The following is a 19,593-nucleotide window of genomic DNA, read 5'->3' as shown; positions in this document are numbered from 1 at the left end:
AAAAACCCTAAACCCAAATAGAATGGAACAAAATAAATAGTATAGTACATATTGGTGAAATTATGAAACGTCTATGCTTAAATGTAAGAAGTTATATGGACCCCAACTTCAACCCCCACCTTCCAAATGCTAAACCCTAACCACTAAATCCTAAACCCAAATTTAAACCCTAAACCCTAATCACTAAACCCTAAACCCAAATTTAAACCCTAAACCCTAATCACTAAACTCTAAACCTAAATTTAAATACAAATAAAAACTTAAACCCAAATAGAATGGAACAAAATAAATAGTATAGTACATATTGGTGAAATTATGAAACGTCTATGCTTGAATGTAAGAAGTTATATGGACCCCAACCTCAACTCCCACCTTCCAAATGCTAAACCCTAAACCCTAACCACTAAACCCTAAACCCAAATTTAAACCCTAAACCCTAATCACTAAACCTTAAACCCTACCCCCAAATATCAAAATCTTAAAATAGTACATAATATTATGTAATATTAAACTATATTATGTAATATTAAACTATACAATATATATCATTCATTGCAATCTTCTACTTTTAAATATAAAATAGAATCATTACAAAAAAGATAATAGAAATTTGTGTGAAGTTTACACTTGTGTGGGTATGGTTAACTAAATGTAAGCTAAATATTTAATTTTGATCAATATACATAAACCAAGATTCATATCAATTACAACACCAAAACATAACTCATGCTTATGTACTGCAAAATATCATTTATATTCTATGTTTTCCAAATAAAATAGAAAAAAACATGTAAGCTCGAGTTTTTAAATGGTCCCCTTCCCTCGTCCAATAGGTTTCTCTTGCACCTCACCGTGGAAGCCCCCACTTTCGCCACAGTTAAAACCAGCCACAATGGCAAAGTCTTGAAGAACATAACGGATTGGCTTCCCCGCAAACAGCCACTAGATCTCAAATTCCTTCTCAGTTACCAACTGACGGCTATTCCATATGAGTAGAATACTTTAAAACAAACCTATGCAGTGTGAACAAACAAAGAGATTACCGGTTGCGGTCAATGGAATAGAAAACATCAGTTTATATACGTATGGTATAACATACAAATATACTAGAATAGAAATCAGCAGACTACACAAAGTGGAACAGAAAATAAAGAGTCAGTGGCCTCGAAAATTAGATAACAGGTAACACGAGAACAAAAAACTAGGGAACAAGTAGATGTCTCACCGCAAAATGTTTACCCCGACAAATTGACTAATCAGAAGCAGTCAAAAAATACTTACAAAAGTGAGCAAACATAAACACTTAATCAACCATCATCATTTGTTTTTCCCTATTTTACTAGACATGCAACAAAAGCGAAGTAGATCAAACCAGGGGAACGACCGATTCGGCAAAAGACAACAATATATTTCAGCAGGTACAACAAACACGAACACTTAATCAACCATCCTACTTGATTTCACCGATTTACTCAGATTCCAAGACAAAAAAAAACTTAAGCCACAATCAGAACTCACAGTCTGTGTCATATTTCCCCTGATTCCCGATTCCGAGAAACTGAGTCACCGTTATCATGGAATAAGTGATTTTAATCGGAGAGAAACACCATAAACGTTGGCGGTGTATATGTGGTGGCCAAATTGTTGATGAAGACTATTATTCACCTTCAAAAACCAAAAGAAGGTAAGGTAAAAATGAGAGGATGTGAATAACATAAGAATGTGTGAATAACGTAGGGACACGAGTTGCTTTTCCACATTGAGTTTTAATTATTGTTTTCTTTTTCTTTGGCAGGTTTTCCCGGTTATTACTGAGGGCAATATGGCAATATTGTATAAAAGAGAAGAAGTTTATAGGTGTATTAGGGTATTTAGTCACACAATGAATCCCCTATATATTATTTGAGAAGCATTACAACTTTTTTTTGTAGCCACATATCATCACTAAAATGATTCTTAGAATCATTAGAGAAATATGTTGGTCCATCTAATTATATAATAAGTTTTTTATTAAACTAACAATAAATTCATCATTAATGTACTTTATTATTTCCTTAAATAAAATTTACGGAATTGCCTAATGTGGCTAAAGTATATATATGGCAATTAATGATTTTGAATAATAAAGATTTGATAAAAATAGTGTATCTTCTATCATATTTGTTTAATTTTAAACTATTAAATAAATTAAACAACCACAATAACCATATAATAAAAATTTAGATTTTTATGTATATGTTATATTTTGAATTTTTACAAACGGCTATAAATTACTAAAACTGTTAAAAGTCTCACATTCAAATTTTATGATCCATGGTTTAAAATTTTTGTTATGACAAAATACAAATGATTACAAAAATTATATAAGTAAAAAGTCTAACTTAATCAATTATTAAGATTAATATATATATATATATATATATATATCATTTTAAATTAAACTATAAACCATATAAAATACAATATTTTAGTTTCAAAATTTACTTTGAACAGTTTTTTGATAAAAGTTTTGAACGATCATTGACAACTTATTTTTTTTTAAATTATAAATTTCTAAAACTATTAATTCCACAATGAAAATTTTGTTATCAGTAATTTAAATTTTTTTCTATAAAAGATACAAATGATCAAAAAAACTATATGAGTAAAATCATTATTTAATAGACATTAATATTAAAAATATACTAAAATATATTATCTATGTTAGTATCATTTAAATTTAATAACATATCCTATCAAATATAAAAAAAAAATATTTTTTAGATTAATTAAATTGATTTATATGTTTGCACCAATTTATTTATATATATAATAGTTACTGATTTTTAATTATTTAATATATATTTATTATTTCATAATATGTAAAAAATTTAATACATAAAATAATTTATATATATAATGTTGATCCGAGGAGCGGATCTTAACCTAGTTATTAATTATTTGAAGGTCATACAGCCCAATTTCCCTATATAGTTTTACCTTTTGTATTTGATAAGTCATAACTTGTTTGTTAAGCAACTTTTACCATGCATTTTAAACATTTCAATATCTATCAATTTAAATTCCGGTGGAATTATGGAAAATACTTTTAATTGTATACTCTTCACGTCAATGATGTAACACAAAACATCTTCTAGCTCATTCGTATATTACTTATCCGAGGAGGGTATTACTTGAGATATGCACGACTAATTCAAAAACTCTACGAATGCCATCATGCAGATGAACAGATCAGAAGACAATTTGTTTAAATAGATAAATCAAGAGGTGCGTTAATATTACGCATTATGTGGTCAAGGTAACCAGAAGAAACAAACAAAACAAAGCAAAAGGAGATGCTGCCAAGAACCTTCCATAGACCAGTCTTCCCTTTTTGATGAAAATCCCTAATCCTTGTTTTGCATATATAGTTTTACCTTTTGTATCTGATAGTAATTACTTGTTTGTTAAGCAACTATATGGTTTTGATTTATATTAATAATATTCCTTATAGAATTCAAAGAAAAAGTTACTAATAAACTCCTCACTAAACTCTGAAATGAAAAATAAATTATCATATTATATAGAAATCTATAGATTTATCTATTTCCGTCACCAAAAATAATTATAAACAGCACTCATTACATTTACATAATCATATAAACTTTTTTCCTCCAACAACATGAAGTTATGATTATTTTCTTACCTGTTTTGTCACAATATAATAAATAGATTAAAAAAGGAATTCCATTAAAAAAACACATGTGCTTATGGAGTAATCTGCACTGGAACATCCTCTGTAATCCCATTGTGTACTTCTCTTTCTCTCTCTCTCTCTCTCTCTCTCTCTCATAAAAGAAGCGAATCTGCAAATCCTCTGTTTTCATGAAAATCCGAGATTGACGACGATCATAACACTTTACAATTTCGCGGCTTATTTCTCCATCCTATGTCTTCCCACAAGGATAAAGTTTTGATCTTTTCGATTCCCGACGAGATATAGAGATCTCACCACTTGTCAGCAACTTAGACCATTACCACAACTCGTAAGCAGCCATGGCGGCTGCTCTGTTTTCAACCGCTATTCTAATTTGTTTACTACCGGTTTCGGTTTCGTCTTCCGGTTTCCCGGCGGCCCTGAAACTGGAAAGAGCCATTCCGGCGAATCACGAGATGGAAATGAATGAACTCAAGGCGCGTGACAGAACCAGGCACGGCAGATTGTTGCAGTCTCTCGGCGGAGTAGTTGATTTCCCCGTCGACGGAACTTTTGATCCTTTCGTCGTTGGGTAACATAAAGTTTCCATCTTTAATTGCCCACAAGGTGTTTGAGTCATTGTCTCAATCAAAAAGGTTGTTTCTTTGGTTTTTAAAAACAGATTATACTACACGAAACTGCGACTGGGATCACCTCCGAGAGACTTTTATGTACAGATTGACACAGGAAGCGATGTGTTGTGGGTTAGTTGTGCTTCTTGCAATGGCTGTCCTCAAACCAGTGGACTCCAAGTAAAAACCTTCTCATCTCTTTTCTTTTTTCATTTTTGAAAATTATCTGATATTTGAGATTAATGCGATGCTCTGTTTCGCAGATTCAATTGAATTACTTTGATCCAGGGAGCTCGGCAACAGCGACGCCAATCTCATGTTCTGACCAAAGATGCAACTGGGGCGTTCAGTCCTCTGACTCAGGCTGTTCTGTTCAGAACAACCTCTGCGCTTACACGTTTCAGTATGGTGACGGAAGTGGCACCTCGGGGTACTACGTCTCCGATCTCTTGCAGTTTGACATGATTGTAGGAAGCTCTCTTGTCCCAAACTCAACCGCTCAGGTTGTGTTCGGGTGAGTTTATTTCATCAATGTTCAAAATCATCAATACAGGCCACTAGACTTGACTTTGTTCTGGAACAGATGCAGCACCTCGCAGACGGGGGATCTAGTGAAGTCGGATCGAGCTGTTGATGGGATCTTCGGGTTCGGGCAACAAGGAATGTCTGTGATCTCTCAGCTCGCTTCGCAGGGAGTATCTCCTAGAGTGTTCTCACACTGCTTGAAAGGAGAGAACGGGGGCGGAGGGATATTGGTTCTTGGAGAGATTGTGGAGCCAAACATGGTCTTTACTCCACTCGTTCCCTCACAGTAAAAGATCTCTTTATCCCTCCTCTAAACGGTTCCGTTTCAAAAAGAACTGTTCAAATGTTAATCATATGATCGCAGGCCTCATTACAATGTGAATCTGCTGAGCATCTCAGTGAATGGCCAAGCTTTACCTATCAATCCATCTGTCTTCTCCACATCGAACGGTCAGGGAACAATCATCGATACTGGTACAACGTTGGCTTACCTTTCTGAAGCAGCCTATGTTCCTTTCGTTGAAGCTGTAAGTAATAAAACTCCCATGTGCAGTTTTGTCTCCCATAGCGTATCTAAAATGTAATCTTTCTTGTGGAAATTTTCAGATCACGAATGCTGTTTCGCAGTCTGTGAGAGCCGTTGTTTCCAAAGGGAATCAGTGTTACGTATTAACCACTAGGTTCGGTTCATACCATCTCTAACCATGTCCTCTTATTAGTATCAAATATAGTGGAAAAATGCTGAAACATTTGTTTGGTTGTTACTGTAAAATGATCAGTGTGGCAGACGTGTTTCCTCCGGTCAGCTTGAACTTTGCTGGTGGAGCATCCATGTCCTTGAATCCTCAGGATTACCTCATACAGCAAAACAACGTGGTAAGTACTTTTAACTCTGCTTCCATTTATAGGAATCTGTTTTTTATTCTGGTATAAACATTAGTCTCTGCATTATGCTATCCAGGGAGGTACTGCAGTGTGGTGCATCGGTTTTCAGAGGATACAGAATCAAGGGATAACGATCCTTGGAGGTAAGCCTTTATTACTTGAAATCTACATTTCTGTGGCACAAAAACATATGTTTGCATCTTTTGCTATTGCAGATTTAGTTCTTAAAGACAAAATCTTTGTCTATGATCTGGTCGGTCAGAGAATCGGATGGGCGAACTACGACTGTAAAAAATAAAAATCTCATTCCTTTTAAACTCAAACGTGATCCATAAGCATTCTCATCTTTTCACATATACAAATCTCTCAAACTTCTTTCAGGTTCAATGTCTGTAAATGTATCTGCGACTAGCAGCAGCGGAAGGAGCGAATACGTGAACGCAGGACAGTTTAGTGACAATGCAGCTCCACAGAAGCTGTCTTTAGACATTATCGGAAACATTATTATGTTATTACTATTGGTAATCAACATGTTTTTGTAGCAGACAACTTTTACAGATTTGCATTTATCTAGTTTATTGTGTGTTGTTTGTGGTTGCTGGAGAGTAATTATCTCCCGACCGGCGGAGCCAAGCAGAAGAGAAGTTAACTTCTTTGTTTGTTACATTCTATTGTTATAGTTACGGATGTAAATAATTCGTTTCTTAGTGGTGTTTGTGTTTCTCTTTCTTCTGATCCAAGGCACTACTTTGATATCAAGTACTTTATACAATAAAGTAAACTTGAGTCCCTCCTTATTACGCCACGTCAGCAAGAGCATAGGGGCAAATATAGACACGTGTCTTCTTCAAAATAACTCATCCTAAAGTTGTTTTTTCTTGCGTTATGTGTACTGGGCCTTCTTGGTTACTAATTAATTCTTAAAGCCCTTACAAAGTTTGCAAACAGGCTCATTAGGTTATAGGGTTATATTGTTGTCGCTTTTGGAGATTTGTAGCAGAACCGCCGTGGTTTTTGAGTTCACATCGGCTCCATATCACGTCTGAGTAACAGCTGTAGTTATCATTATTCATTAAACCAAGCATTTACCTGATTCGGATCACTCTTCCACTCTCTTTTGCATTTAATCGGCATAACCATCCTCTAAAGTAACGGACTGAAGCTTCGACTATGTATTGGTTTGCAGGCTGTAATGAACATCTTCCCTGCTGCACAGGTATGAAAGTGATTATTACAGATATATCAGCACAAAAACTTGACTTTACTTAATAAAAAAATTCGTCTAATTTTTCCTATTTGTTGAATGCTTTAAGATGACACAAAGGAGCCGGTTGAGACTCAACAACATCTTGGAAACGTCAAGGACTGGATCAGCTCCCGCCACCTCAAAACTCTGGAGCTCACAAATGTTCTTTCAAACTTCCCAGATATCTCAATAGTAATGTGTTCTTCTTCCTTTACACATTAGAAAACGTAACCAAACTCTTGCATATTTAATTTCATGCCGTACTAAGCCACTCGATTTTATTATTCCAGGCTCTGACTGAAGGTAAATCATTTCTTAATGAAAGTCACTCCCACAAAAGACCCTTGAAGCATCTAAGATGAAATCTACAGCTTTTATAACAATAATATATACTGTAAACTTTAGAATCTATCTTCCTCCTTTAACTGATCACTTCCTGACTTTCAGAATTCAGAAATCATGGACCAGCTGGAGAAAAAATGTGTTCTTTCTAGAACAAGGAAAGACAGAGACGTCATAAACGGAGACGAGGTATATAATTCATCATTTCCTACTGATTTGATTTAGTTCTCTTTGCTTTTTAATTTATCTTCACCAGCGAATTCAAGTTTGTGAAAAATGGATCTGATGGTAAAGTGCTAAAGCTGCTCCAAAAGACGGGAAAGCTATAACTCCTTAAGACTACATGTACATGAAAGTGTGAGACGCTGGCTTCTTATTCTAGGTTTAATACACATGCAAAAAGGATAGATATATAAAGATGGTATTGAAGTGCATTATTGATTCACTTATTTTTTGTTACGCTCTGTACCATTATCTTCCGATTTAATATGTAACCACTGACCATTACAGAGCTTCACAACATGTTGGATGGTGAAGCCAACCAGACGATAGCAGTTCGTAAGCTAATCCAAGAAGTCTACATGGAAGATTCTAGCAGCCGCTGTCTAGGTTTGCTTTCTCAGTACAGTACTCTTTTAAGGTTTGTTGGTCATAAGGCTGCATCACTGATGCCATGGATATCTACAAGGAAGGGTGTAATTCACTCAAGTCTAACCGGTAAAAGCTGAACGTAGTCAGAAAGTTATTGACCCATTAACCACAATGCAGGCACGTGTGAACAGTGATGGTGTAGCTAATGCGCTTATCCAACACCAGTGGCGTCCAAAGTCGTTCATTTTTGTTTGTAGTTTGCCAGAGACATGGGATGTTGCAGTTACCACATCTAATAATCCAAAAGCTGATTTTGGCATGGCACATCAAGTGCTTAATTAGTTGTGGATGCTCACCAAGAACTCGAAGGGTTATCAGTAAAGTGATTAATTGTAAATTTACGGTTCTTTCGTCTCCTATGTCCTATTCAGTTCATACATAATATGATGATCTTAGGTTTATCACTTTTTTTATCAACCGTCAGGTTTATCACTAATTTTTTTGATAAGTCACTTTATTCTTTCTTTAGATTTTCTACTGCAAATTGGTGTAAAAATCAATTAAGGATATAAACTATAACAAAGGTTGACAAAAAATGATGCATTTTGGTAAAATACAATTTTTTTAGATGCATGGCTTTAAGATTGAAATATGTTTCAACCACACACAACTTCAGTCTACTCTCCACTATCGTCCTCCACACCGGTTTACGTTTATGAATTTTTGGGACTACGTCCGCAAATCTATTTCTTAAAAAAACTAACTATGTTTACGTTTCTTGGTTTTAATTTAACTTACAAACACAATTACGTACCAGTGGAACACATAAAATACGGTAACATCACAACACAACTGTGATCTACATGCACCTCGACGAATCTCTTCAAAACTAAATCGCAAAAGTCAAATCGGGAGCAATAGAAATCATTGCGCTGTAACAATAGAAATCCATCCATCTATGCATTAACATTGCTCGATTTAAATTATGATCTAAACATGACTACCAACAACAAAGGCTATAGCATTATGTCATCCAAACAACATTAACAAAAAATGCGCCAACTGTTATTTCTATAAGTAAAAGACTAGGTTCATCTACTTCTTTGATACACGATCAATCATTTTTATGTCTCATAATTATACTTCAAAATGCAATGCCGTTTATGTACTACATCAATAAAACTTATTCCCAAATTTTAGGTTCCCCACAAATAAACACTTATTATTACTTCTCTATAATAAGTATGTCTCTATGTCCTCTTTCTCACAAATATAATAATTTTCACATTTCTATAAGCAAATGACCAACCTTTTGCATCAAATATTTAAAATATGGCCTCCTGACACCAATAACAAATACATCATCTGTATTCCAAATTATACAACAAACAAGATTATAAATAAATAATCAATATATAACTTTTTCTAAAATATAAAGTTTATTTATCCGCCCGTAGGGCGGGCCAAACCCTAGTAATACACTAAAGTAATTAGATATTCAATACCCAAGAGCATAAAAGAATATGAAGTGCATCAAATGACCAGAGGCAACTGCATTGATCAAAAACTAATTCTTAGTCAACTACCGATCAAGGACCTTCAACAATAGGGCCCTTAATATTAAAACAAGTTTCAAACTTTAAGTCACAATTAGGTATGATCATTTCGGCTTCGGTTCGGTTTTTTCAATTTTTATATTTTCGGTTCTAGAATCTATTTTGATATTTAGAAATTTTGGTTTGGTTTCAGTTTGGATAACAATGTTGGAAACTAACTAATACCCAAAAAAAATTTGAAGGTCCAATTCTGCTTCCAGTTATGTTTCCGATTTTCGAATCATTTTTGTTAGTTTGGATAAAAAATTTAAACAATTCGAGAGTTTTAGAAAATAAAATTGGGTAGTTATAATTTTTCGGATAGAGTATCAAGTAGTTCAAATGATTTATAATATATTTGGTTATTTTCAATAGTGTAAACTACCTCTTAAAAATTTGGATATCCACTCAGCTATTGGTTCGGTTTTTCATATATTTATTGAATTTTGATCGGTTCCGGCTGTGTCAACTCAGTTTGATATTGGTTATGTGGTTATATGTGTCCAAGTCCTAATGGGTAGATCGTAGATTACGGGTAAAAGGCCCCAAACTAAAGGGTCCGTAGATTTAATAAAATTAAGAGAGGCCGTAGTGATAAGTTGGCGGACATCGAACCCTGGTCACTTTCATGACATATGGATAAAATTACCACAAATACTACAAACGACTTAATTCGACTAATATTTTTGGTAATCTCCTTCCAATGTAGGGTTTTAAAGGGGTTTCTGAAATTGAATATCCCCAGATCTCTTGAGTATTTATTAGCATAACTTTCTCGATTCGGGGTGCTCTTCTCCGTAGCCTCCTCTTGGGTTTAGTTTAACTCCGGCGATGGCTGATGAGAAGAACGGCGGACGTCTCAGCGACGCTAGCGATTACTCGTCGGAGGATGAAGGAACTGAGGATTACAGGAGAGGAGGCTACCACGCGGTGCGAGTGGGCGATACTTTCAAGAATGGATCTTATGTGATTCAGAGTAAGCTTGGCTGGGGTCACTTCTCCACTGTTTGGCTCGCTTGGGACACCCTAAACTCTGTAAGCTCACTTTTCTCTTCTTCGTAGTTTGTTTATCAGAGATTCAAGTTAGGGTTTTAGTAAAAGGAAGTTTCTTTGTAAGGAATGAGCTAGCTTGCTGGATTGCTGTATAATAAGATTGTTGAAATATGGAAGCTTTTGATTTTCCTTTTTCTTTGTTTATCTTGCTGGATTCTCTGTGGATGTAGATTTTGATTTTCCTTTTTCTTTGTTTATCAGATATTCAATTTAGGGTTTTAGAGAATTCCTTTGTTAGGATTGAGTTACAAGTTCACAAGTTTTTATGTTTGGAACTCTCTGTTTATCATGTTGGATTTTGATCTTGCTTTTTGATTCATTGTTTGTAGCGTTATGTAGCTTTGAAGATCCAGAAGAGCGCACAGCACTACACTGAGGCAGCAATGGACGAGATTAAAATCTTGAAACAGATTGCTGAAGGCGACGCTGATGATAGCAAGTGTGTTGTCAAGCTTCTTGATCATTTCAAGCACGCGGGTCCTAACGGGCAACATGTTTGCATGGTCTTCGAGTATTTGGGAGATAACCTCTTGTCGGTCATCAAGTACAGCGATTACCGAGGTGTTCCTCTTAGCATGGTGAAAGAGCTCTGTTTCCATATTTTAGTTGGGTTGGATTATCTCCACCGCAAGCTCTCTATTATTCACACCGATATCAACCCGGAGAACATTCTGTTATGTTCCACCATCAACCCTGAAGCAGATGCTCGGAGCTCTGGTACTCCTCTCGTTCTTCCAACCGATAAGGACAAGACGGTTACCGTTGATAAAGAAGAAACTAAGAGTTACACGTACGGTGCGGATATGACTAAGAATCAGAAGAAGAAGAAGATCCGTAAGAAAGCTAAGAAGGTAGTGGTTGAAGGATGCGGTGGAGAGGAAGGTTTATAGGAGAATGAGAGAGCTTCGAACGGAAACTCAACTGCGGAGAGTTCAGAAAGAGCAAAGGACAGCCAAAAGAGTGGCAGCAATCGGAGAGGAAGTCGGTCCACGAGGCGGAAGTTACTTGCGGATGTTGATAAGAAGTGCAAGCTGGTTGATTTTGGGAATGCTTGCTGGACTTATAAACAGTTCACAAGTGATATTCAGACAAGGCAGTACCGATCTCCTGAGGTTATTCTCGGCTCAAAATACTCAACCTCGGCGGATATGTGGTCGTTTGCGTGTATCTGCTTTGAGCTCGCCACTGGTGATGTTCTATTTGATCCTCACAGTGGTGAAAACTTTGAGCGGGATGAGGTATATATATATATATGTCTCTTAGTTGCTCTTTTTAGTTCGTTTGTGATTCAATACTGATGGAGTTTCGTTTCAGGATCACTTGGCGTTGATGATGGAGCTTCTTGGGATGATGCCACGAAAGGTAAAGCTCTGAGAAACACAGTGTTTTAACTTGTCAATCAGTATAGTTTTCGAGTTTGGCATTGATGATGGGACTTTTTGATGCAGATTGCATTAGGAGGACGGTATTCACGGGATTACTTCAACAGACAGGGTGAGCTAAGGCACATTAGGAGGTTACGGTTTTGGCCACTGAGCAAGGTTTTAATGGAGAAATATGAGTTCAGCGAGGAAGATGCGATGCGGTTGCTTTGCAAGACTTCATCACTCCCATTCTTGAGTTCGCACCTGAGAAGAGACCTACGGCTGCTCAGTGCTTAACGCACCCTTGGATGAATCCTGTCCCTAGATCGTTGAAAGCATCGTCGAGTCCACGAAGCCTCAAAGAAGAAGAAGAAGAAGAAGCAAGGGATGAGAATAAAAGCAAGGAGAAGGATGAGAGGGAAGCTATGGAGGTTGGTGTTGGGAATATAGCTATTGATGGCTCAGAGTTGAAGACCTCAGGAAGAGAAGGTCGTCAATCTGCTCGTAGTGATCTTCGCACTTAAAGAAAACAGAATCCTAGTGAAAAAAAGTTTTGTATTTGTCTTTTGATCTCTTCTTCGGGAATCAAGGATTTGGATACTGTATTGATTATTATTTTGTTCCCTTCGCTTGTTGAAAACAAAAGATTTTGAAAACTCATTGGCTTTTGAACCAATTGAGATGATTCATAACGCTACCAAATAGTGTGGTGCAGATCATAGGCAATGATGGCATAGCTTACAAGTCCTCTGAGTTCAATGAAAAGCACACTAAAATTATATATCATGACATTTTATGAACTCACCTTTCTCTAAGTTAATAGGAGCCTGACTAATGGCAAATGTGTATAAAAGGTAAAAGTCCTTTAAAATAAAATAAAATAAAATAGACTTGATCTACTTGTCCGCGTGGATGTTAATTTTTATCTTTTTATAAATTGTTTAATAACATTTCTAAATACATAAGTTATTTGGATATTTTAGGTTCCTGCAAATCTATTCGGACCCAGAAGGATTTGAATCTGAATCCTGTCCAAAGATTTAGAATATCCGAACAAAGTTAAAACCCAAAAATTCGATACAAAATAAACGATCCATTCTCAAACTGGTCGGTTGAATTCTTGTCATGAATAACTCAATTTCATTCAAATTTATGAAATTATTTTGGTTAAATTTAATTCGAATAAATGTTGGTGAATTATTATGGTAAATATAATTAATGAAATAATTAGAAAAACTGAAAAATGGAATGTAAAATATGTAATAAAAACACTTAAAATAAATAAGTTCTATATTGTATTATATAATAAATGAAGCCGAAATAATTAGAAAATACAAATGAAGTGGTTATAATTAGTTTAAAAAGAACAAAAATATGTAAAAAAATCACTTAAAATTAGGCAAGTGTTATTTTGTAGAATAGATTAATATAGGTTACAAAATGAAACATGAATTAGTAGAAGGACTGTTTTGCGAATTAGGTAAAAGATATGTTCGAATGGAAATAAGGGCAGAGGAGAAACAAAACACAGAGAGAGAGAGAGAGAGAGAGAGAGAGAGAGCTTCAATGGAGGAAGACGATGAAGTGAAGCAAAGAAGTAAACTTGAAGAGAAACATTCTGATGAAAGAAGAGAAGAAGAAACAGAAATGGATTGTCCCTCGCATCATCCCCCGCCTCCACCTGGTGAGGTAAAGCTCCGCCGTGACTCTTTCTTTGCTCTCGATAATATCTCCCTTTGCGCTTAATTGTAGAAACTGAGCTAAAAGATAGTTTCATCGTACTTTTTGTTTGTAAATAATGGATTGAAAGCTGTGACCTTTGTATGTTTCTGGCAGTTGTTCGACCTTGATACTACAGTTGATCCTAGCTATGTAATCTCACTGATAAGGAAACTCCTTCCTATCGATTCGGGAAGTGAAGAATGTGATCAAAGCACCGAGTTAAGGCATATGAATGCCAACAATGCGGTTCAAGCTCGGTCTGGAGATGGGTTTGTGGATGCTGCTTCTAAGGGTGATCCAGAGAGCATGGACATTGGAGGTAACCGTAAAGATTCCACTTCCGAGGAGAAGGACAAGGCGAGTTCATCAGTGGAAGAGGCATGGGAAGAGCATGGTTGCGTTTTGTGGGATCTTGCCGCCAATGAAACCCATGCTGAGCTTATGGTAATAGTTTACACTTTGAAGTAATGCCTTTTTTCGTTTCTTTTCTCTCAACATTGCAATGCTGAGTAGTATCACTGTTCTTGAGTTGAATTGGTGAAAGCAGTCACTAGTTCCCCTATAGACATGAGAACAGATTGGTTCCATGTAGTGCCTTTTTTAATGTACTACAATGATCTATCTATCGAGCCTGCAAGTTGTGGTTTATTTTCTTATTCTGTCTTTGGCTTTGCAGGTACAGAACCTCATTTTACAAGTGCTTCACGCAAACCTTCTAGTTTCAACATCTGACCGCATTCGAGTAAGAAACCCCACTTCCTGTTTTCTCTCTCTCTCTCTTCCTGAAATGATTGTAATGTTTTCGTTTGGACTTACAAGGAAATATCTCTCGGGATTATTGGGAACCTTGCTTGCCATGAAGGTCTGTTGAAACACATTGAGTCTACATCCGGACTCGTCAATACACTTGTGGGGCAGCTGTTTCTCGATGATACTCAATGCCTAACTGAAGTTTGCAGGCAAGAGAAATCATATTTGTTGAACGTCAAATGCAGATCCATGCTTTGATCAGTTGTTTTAAATTATCTAACTAACTTGAATGTGTGTTTCCATTAGGATACTCACCACAGGTCTCTATGGACCTGGATGCAATTTTTGGGCCGAGTGTTTGCAGTCTGATGATATACTACGCCGTATTTTGTGGATTGCGGAAAATACCTTGAATCCTCATCTTATTGACAAGGCAACTTCTGATACTTGTGCTTGTAACTCAAGTCATACTTGCACCAGTGAATCTTATGCTTAAATGATTTACATTCTTTTTCAATAGAGTGTAGGGCTATTGTTAGCTATCTTAGAAGATCAATCAGAGGTTGGGAAGCTACTGATCCCTCCACTAATGACTCTAGGTTTGACGAGTCTGTTGATCAATCTTTTTTCCTTCGAAATGAGCAAGTTGATCAAAGAAAGAGTTCCAGAAAGGTAATGGAATTAATAGAAACTCTATCTTAAGGGTCATCAGGTGTTAGTAATGCTTTACCACTTGTGTATGATTTTACAGGTACTCCGTTCTTGAAATGATTCTCCGAGCTGTTGAAGCCCTTTCTGCTTCAGATACTCATTCTAAAGAGATTTGCTCTAGCAAACAACTTTTTCACTTAGTCTGTGATCTTATGAAACTTCAGGCCAAAGCCGAGGTAGTTTTTGGTTTTGATATAAGAGCTTTTCCACTGAGTTGTAATTTAACAAACTCGACTTCACTGTAGGTGGCAGCATGTTGTGTTACTGCAGGAGTTTTAGTCGCAAATATTCTGTCGGAAACAGTCAGTTTCATTCAAGAAGTATCGCAAGGTAAACTAATTACTTTTTAATCCATGACATTTGCATAGATTAGCTTGTTCAACTGATGCTAAGATTACTGCACGGAGCAGATTTTTCTTTCTTGGAAGGTTTATTCAGTACTTTACCATTTGCTTCGGATGACGTAGAAGCAAGAAGAGCTCTTTGGAGCGTTATTGCTAGGTTACTTGCCAGAGTTAATGAGTCTGAGATAGACGCATCTTGTATGAGACGGTACATATTGGTTTTCCTAAGGAACTCAGATATTATAGAAGATGATCTTCTTGATATCCAACTAGAAGAAGATCCAAAAGAGGAGTCTCTAAACTCATTCCCTTCCCAGGGAAAGTCAAGCGCGCGAAGGATTGCTGTATCCACTCTTATATTCCTCTGTTTCTGTTGATCTTACATTCTTGCACAGATCTTTTCTTGACCTTTAGTGATAACAGATACAAAAGATTGAGTCGATGTTGAACAATTGGAATATTCGCAAGGAGGAAAGCATGAATGGGGACTGCTCTGTAAACACAGCTGATGTTAAAAGACTATATGATTGCTGTCAAAGATATATCAAGTAAGCTTTTGTCTCCATCTCTAGCATAAGCATTGTAAGACTTGTTTGCATTCAAATACCTTACTTCAGGTGATTTTGGAAATCTGAAACTCAGAACACTCTTATATTGCAATTGATCTTACAGTTCCATAGACTTGGATCTTGTTTAAAGTTTCATTCAACTGTCAGATTGACTTAAATTCATAATTTCTTCTTTCTCAATTGTAGATCAGTTGAAGGGTCTTAACTCATGGGGAATATTTCGCTTATAAGTTCTCAATCTTCTCTGTCTTTCATGGTCAACCAAGGCATCATCACATATTGACACATGAAGTCGCAAGCTTTAAGAAATCGCCGACCCAGTGAGCTTTTGAACAGACATATGTTCAGGTTAGAACTTGCCTGTGTGTTCTCATAGTCATAGATCACTTAAGACACTGTCTGATAAAATGTAAACCAGAGAAAGAGATTAGGGAAAAAAACTCAAATTTTCAGAACGAGAAGATTCAGAGTCTCTAGATAAATCTCGATTGTCTTGAAATTCAAATGGGCAAAACAACAGCACATAGTGGAAGTAACAAATCTTAAGCCATAGTCAAAAGCAACAATGATCTCGAGAAGAAAGAGAGATGGATCATTAGGAGATGAGAGAGATGCCAGAGAGCAAGAGATTGTCTGAGAGAATCTTGTTAGCAGCTTCTGTTGGATGAAACCCGTCCCAAAATACATACTCAGTTGCATTAGTACATGTCCCTACTGATTTAGGGTTACACAGTATCGATGTCTCTAGCAATCCTGTTCCACAACATGCTCTTCTTGCCTCTGCAAATCCTGAACATTATATTATTAAAAAAAAACACACAAATGTTAATCCTGTTACTCATAATCAAATTGTTTAATGATTAACACATTCTGTAATACCAAAATCGGATTGCCTTGTGGCGAGATCATAGAGAGGCTGATAGATATCAAAGACGACCAAGTTGAGTCCAATGAGGTTTCTCTTAAGGTCCTGTGACGTCGCATTGAGTTTGGTGTTGAAGGAGATTGCGTCGTTGTTAAGACTCTCTGAGCATCCACCCTCGTTTGGACCAGCCACTGTTATGGCCGCTGGTAAACATCCTAATGGTGGAAGTGTAGTCACTCCTATCCTTCTTGCTCCTAAAGAATATAAATTCTAGAAGAAAAATAAAAGATTACTAACCATTAAGTACATTAAACATATAAATGAAAGTGATGATAAGGAGGAAGTTTATAGATAACCTGAATGAAGTTGGAGTAGGAGAGGATAAGCAGATCGGAGAAATCATCAGGTGACTGAACTTTGTAGAGGAGAGGGTTGATATAGTAGTTCTGTATGAAGTCACTGCTCCCTGCGCTGACGACATAAATGCCATCTGAGATTATGGAAGTGGCGTTTGCATTGCTGGAAGCGGCGATTTCTTGGATTCGGCTTATGTAGTCTTTGTAATGTTCTAGCTGTTGCGGCAATGAAATTGCACTCTTCATGACAAAAAACAATCAGTTAATACAGAAAGAGAGGTGATAATAATACAGAAAATTATGGTGACAAATGGTACTAACGTAGAGCTTGGCTGTGCCATCGTAATAACCAGAAGCTGCAGAGGCAAAGTTAGCTCCAATCAAAAGGTTTCTGCCTTTTGCCTTTTTGCTTAGATAAGCTTGTGGGTAGGATGTGAACCCAAGATTCTCAGCTGCACAAACAAACAATTTTTTTAGTAATTAGTATTGTATTTAGTACATATGTATGCATGCTTTAACACTTGAACAAATAGCAATCAAATTGCATGTACATTAGCAATATGTTTGTACTGCATGCAAATACAGTCCAACAAGTAGTTTGATTCTTCACTATTTTTGGTCAGCTAGTTTGTTTTTGACCTGGATTAATGTAATCATCAAGTGATGGCTCATAATTTTCTATGTAGCTTGGTGTTTCTTAGGATCCGTGTATTGCAGTTTCCCTCTATATTGTTATTTATTATAAAATAACTTATAATTTTATAGTATCGATAAATTTTAAATAGGGCAAAATTTTATACCCGCAGAAAGAAGATAACAGTAATAATGGAAGAAAATATGTTATAAGAAAAAGAAGGGATGATGTATTACAATTGATCGAAACGATCGTTTATATAGAAGTGAAAAAATAGAATTTACTGTGCATGCATAGTGACGATGTGCTCCACAACACAAAAATGTCAAGTTTGGGTACACCGAACATTGACATTTACTATCCTTCGTTTATAACATTATTTAGTATAGGTGCATTTATAACAATTACTCTCAGGAGTCAACTAAATTATTCTGCAACTAGATGATTTTTGAATACATGCATAATGTATTGTGAATACATAACATGATGTTACATGTGTCATGCATGGATGTATACACCATCATGTTGCATGTAATTAGATATATATGTATCACTCGAATAATATGAAGAATAAAAGAACAAGAAACAGTACCGGTGAAGTCAGTAGCTAACTTGCCATTGCAGAAGCGTCCTGTGGGTGTATGGGTAGTGAAATCTCTTCCATAAGGAGGGAAATTAGCTTTGACGATTGTGTAGATATGATTGTTGTTTCCCACATCAACCACCGAGTCACCAAATATGAACATCGATGGAACAAGTTGTGCCTTCACAGCCCCAATTACCTCAAGAACCATTAAAGATCCAATAATCACACAAAGATTAAACACAAACCCTACCAACTCTTTCGAGAAACCCATCATTTTTTACAAAGACAAATGTTATAATAATGATGATTGTGGTGGTAATGATGTATATTTGTTTCTGCTTTGGATGCTTATGTGAGTAGCATGAGAGTTTGTAATTGTGTATCTAGTTTTTTGCATGCAACGGTGTTTATATAAATACAAACACTTGGGTGATTGTATTAAATGTAACATAACTGTAGGAACCGAAATTCGGACTGTCGATTTTGGTTTAAATTAGGAAACTAGGAAAACCCTAATTTCTCAGAGGTCCCGGAGATCTGTTAATACCACACGCTAATCAATCAGAACACGAGATATCAACGACAAATTACAAAAATCGTAAAAAGAGAGCAAAATAGATCTTATTCCGAATCCGTGTTTGAGCGTTACAACAAGGTATAAGCCTGGGCTCGAGAGCTGTCGGCGAGATTCCTAGTTCTAGCAACCCTAAGACGGATAAACCTTAATGAGTCGCAGCTCGAAATAACAAAAACGGAAATATGCCTAAATCGCTCTAAGTGCTAAGTTTGCTCCAAAAAAATTCTTTCCTCATGCCTCTCGCCTAGGACTCCTTATATACTGGCTCCTAGGTCGGTTTACGCTTTTCCTCTTCTGCCCTTAAGTCGTCATAGCATAAAAATGGAGATATTCTATTTTTTCCGATCTACGTAATTATCTTCAAAATTTCGTATTTATCCGCGGAAACTTGACATTTATCTTTCCTTGCAAACCAAGCGTAAACCTCATGCGGCTTACGGGCTGTTGGTTAAGAAATCGTAAGTTGGGCCTCGAGTCATGTCTTAGGTCCCTTTGGGCCGTCTTCTGACTCGAAGCGTTTACTACGGCTTTTTTTGATAAAGAACGAACTTTTCGCGGTTTTTACCGTAA

The 19,593-nt window shown here is 36.3% G+C and overlaps 3 protein-coding genes and 1 pseudogene across 7 annotated transcripts; 3 read left to right on the top strand and 1 right to left on the bottom strand.

Moving 5' to 3' along the window:
- Positions 1-3,740: 3,740 nt before the first annotated feature.
- On the top strand, positions 3,741-6,443 carry LOC111208306 (aspartic proteinase 36-like). Of its 4 annotated transcripts, none has more exons than XM_048746568.1 (10): positions 3,744-4,268; positions 4,359-4,488; positions 4,572-4,822; positions 4,898-5,119; positions 5,198-5,360; positions 5,440-5,513; positions 5,613-5,709; positions 5,795-5,861; positions 5,934-6,005; positions 6,100-6,443. In XM_048746568.1, the coding sequence occupies exons 1-10, from the start codon at positions 4,036-4,038 to the stop codon at positions 6,258-6,260; spliced, it is 1,470 nt and encodes a 489-aa protein (XP_048602525.1). In that variant the 5' UTR covers positions 3,744-4,035; the 3' UTR covers positions 6,261-6,443. The 4 variants fall into 4 exon arrangements, with proteins under 4 accessions (XP_022563066.1, XP_048602525.1, XP_022563065.1 ...); XM_022707346.2 differs by having other exon boundaries at positions 3,746-4,268; positions 4,892-5,119; XM_022707345.2 differs by having other exon boundaries at positions 3,741-4,268; positions 5,795-6,005.
- A 3,662-nt stretch (positions 6,444-10,105) lies between these two features.
- LOC111198546 lies at positions 10,106-12,585 on the top strand (annotated as a pseudogene).
- Positions 12,586-13,387: 802 nt separating this feature from the next.
- LOC106407258 lies at positions 13,388-16,483 on the top strand. Of its 2 annotated transcripts, none has more exons than XR_001281690.3 (11): positions 13,388-13,598; positions 13,746-14,075; positions 14,308-14,373; positions 14,451-14,590; positions 14,688-14,814; positions 14,902-15,053; positions 15,133-15,268; positions 15,338-15,422; positions 15,503-15,780; positions 15,851-15,984; positions 16,192-16,483. XR_001281690.3 is itself a non-coding variant. In XM_013848095.3 (11 exons), exons 1-11 carry the CDS (start codon positions 13,407-13,409, stop codon positions 16,208-16,210), a joined length of 1,650 nt encoding a protein of 549 aa, XP_013703549.2. In that variant the 5' UTR covers positions 13,388-13,406; the 3' UTR covers positions 16,211-16,483. The 2 variants fall into 2 exon arrangements, 1 of the variants encoding a protein (XP_013703549.2); XM_013848095.3 differs by having other exon boundaries at positions 15,860-15,984.
- LOC106407259 (GDSL esterase/lipase At5g22810-like) lies at positions 16,433-18,838 on the bottom strand. The gene is made up of 5 exons (XM_013848096.3): positions 18,453-18,838; positions 17,548-17,678; positions 17,227-17,466; positions 16,885-17,140; positions 16,433-16,794 (listed from the first exon to the last, which is right to left on the bottom strand). The coding sequence occupies exons 1-5, from the start codon at positions 18,718-18,720 to the stop codon at positions 16,601-16,603; spliced, it is 1,089 nt and encodes a 362-aa protein (XP_013703550.1). The 5' UTR covers positions 18,721-18,838; the 3' UTR covers positions 16,433-16,600.
- Between the last annotated feature and the right edge of the window lie 755 nt (positions 18,839-19,593).

This window comes from Brassica napus, chromosome C2 (genome assembly GCF_020379485.1).
Source record: "Brassica napus cultivar Da-Ae chromosome C2, Da-Ae, whole genome shotgun sequence".
In the NCBI taxonomy this organism is placed as follows: domain Eukaryota; kingdom Viridiplantae; phylum Streptophyta; class Magnoliopsida; order Brassicales; family Brassicaceae; genus Brassica; species Brassica napus.
The sequence above is the reverse complement of the archived record's forward strand: the minus strand, read 5'-3'. Positions and strand labels throughout refer to the sequence as shown.

What these genes read in the sequence shown, in the direction of transcription:
- LOC111208306 (XM_022707344.2), top strand. Translation starts at nt 4,036, where the DNA reads ATGGCGGCTGCTCTGTTTTCAACCGCTATTCTAATTTGTTTACTACCG. An exon ending in TTTGATCCTTTCGTCGTTGG is followed by an intron (nt 4,269 to 4,358) that starts GTAACATAAAGT and finishes TTTTAAAAACAG; the next exon opens with ATTATACTACACGAAACTGC. An exon ending in ACCGCTCAGGTTGTGTTCGG is followed by an intron (nt 4,823 to 4,891) that starts GTGAGTTTATTT and finishes GTTCTGGAACAG; the next exon opens with ATGCAGCACCTCGCAGACGG.
- LOC106407258 (XM_013848095.3), top strand. Translation starts at nt 13,407, where the DNA reads ATGGAAATAAGGGCAGAGGAGAAACAAAACACAGAGAGAGAGAGAGAG. An exon ending in TGCCTAACTGAAGTTTGCAG is followed by an intron (nt 14,591 to 14,687) that starts GCAAGAGAAATC and finishes TGTTTCCATTAG; the next exon opens with GATACTCACCACAGGTCTCT. An exon ending in ATCCTCATCTTATTGACAAG is followed by an intron (nt 14,815 to 14,901) that starts GCAACTTCTGAT and finishes CTTTTTCAATAG; the next exon opens with AGTGTAGGGCTATTGTTAGC.
- LOC106407259 (XM_013848096.3), bottom strand. Translation starts at nt 18,720, where the DNA reads ATGATGGGTTTCTCGAAAGAGTTGGTAGGGTTTGTGTTTAATCTTTGT. An exon ending in GTTAGCTACTGACTTCACCG is followed by an intron (nt 17,679 to 18,452) that starts GTACTGTTTCTT and finishes TTGTTTGTGCAG; the next exon opens with CTGAGAATCTTGGGTTCACA. An exon ending in CCTACTCCAACTTCATTCAG is followed by an intron (nt 17,141 to 17,226) that starts GTTATCTATAAA and finishes TTTTTCTTCTAG; the next exon opens with AATTTATATTCTTTAGGAGC.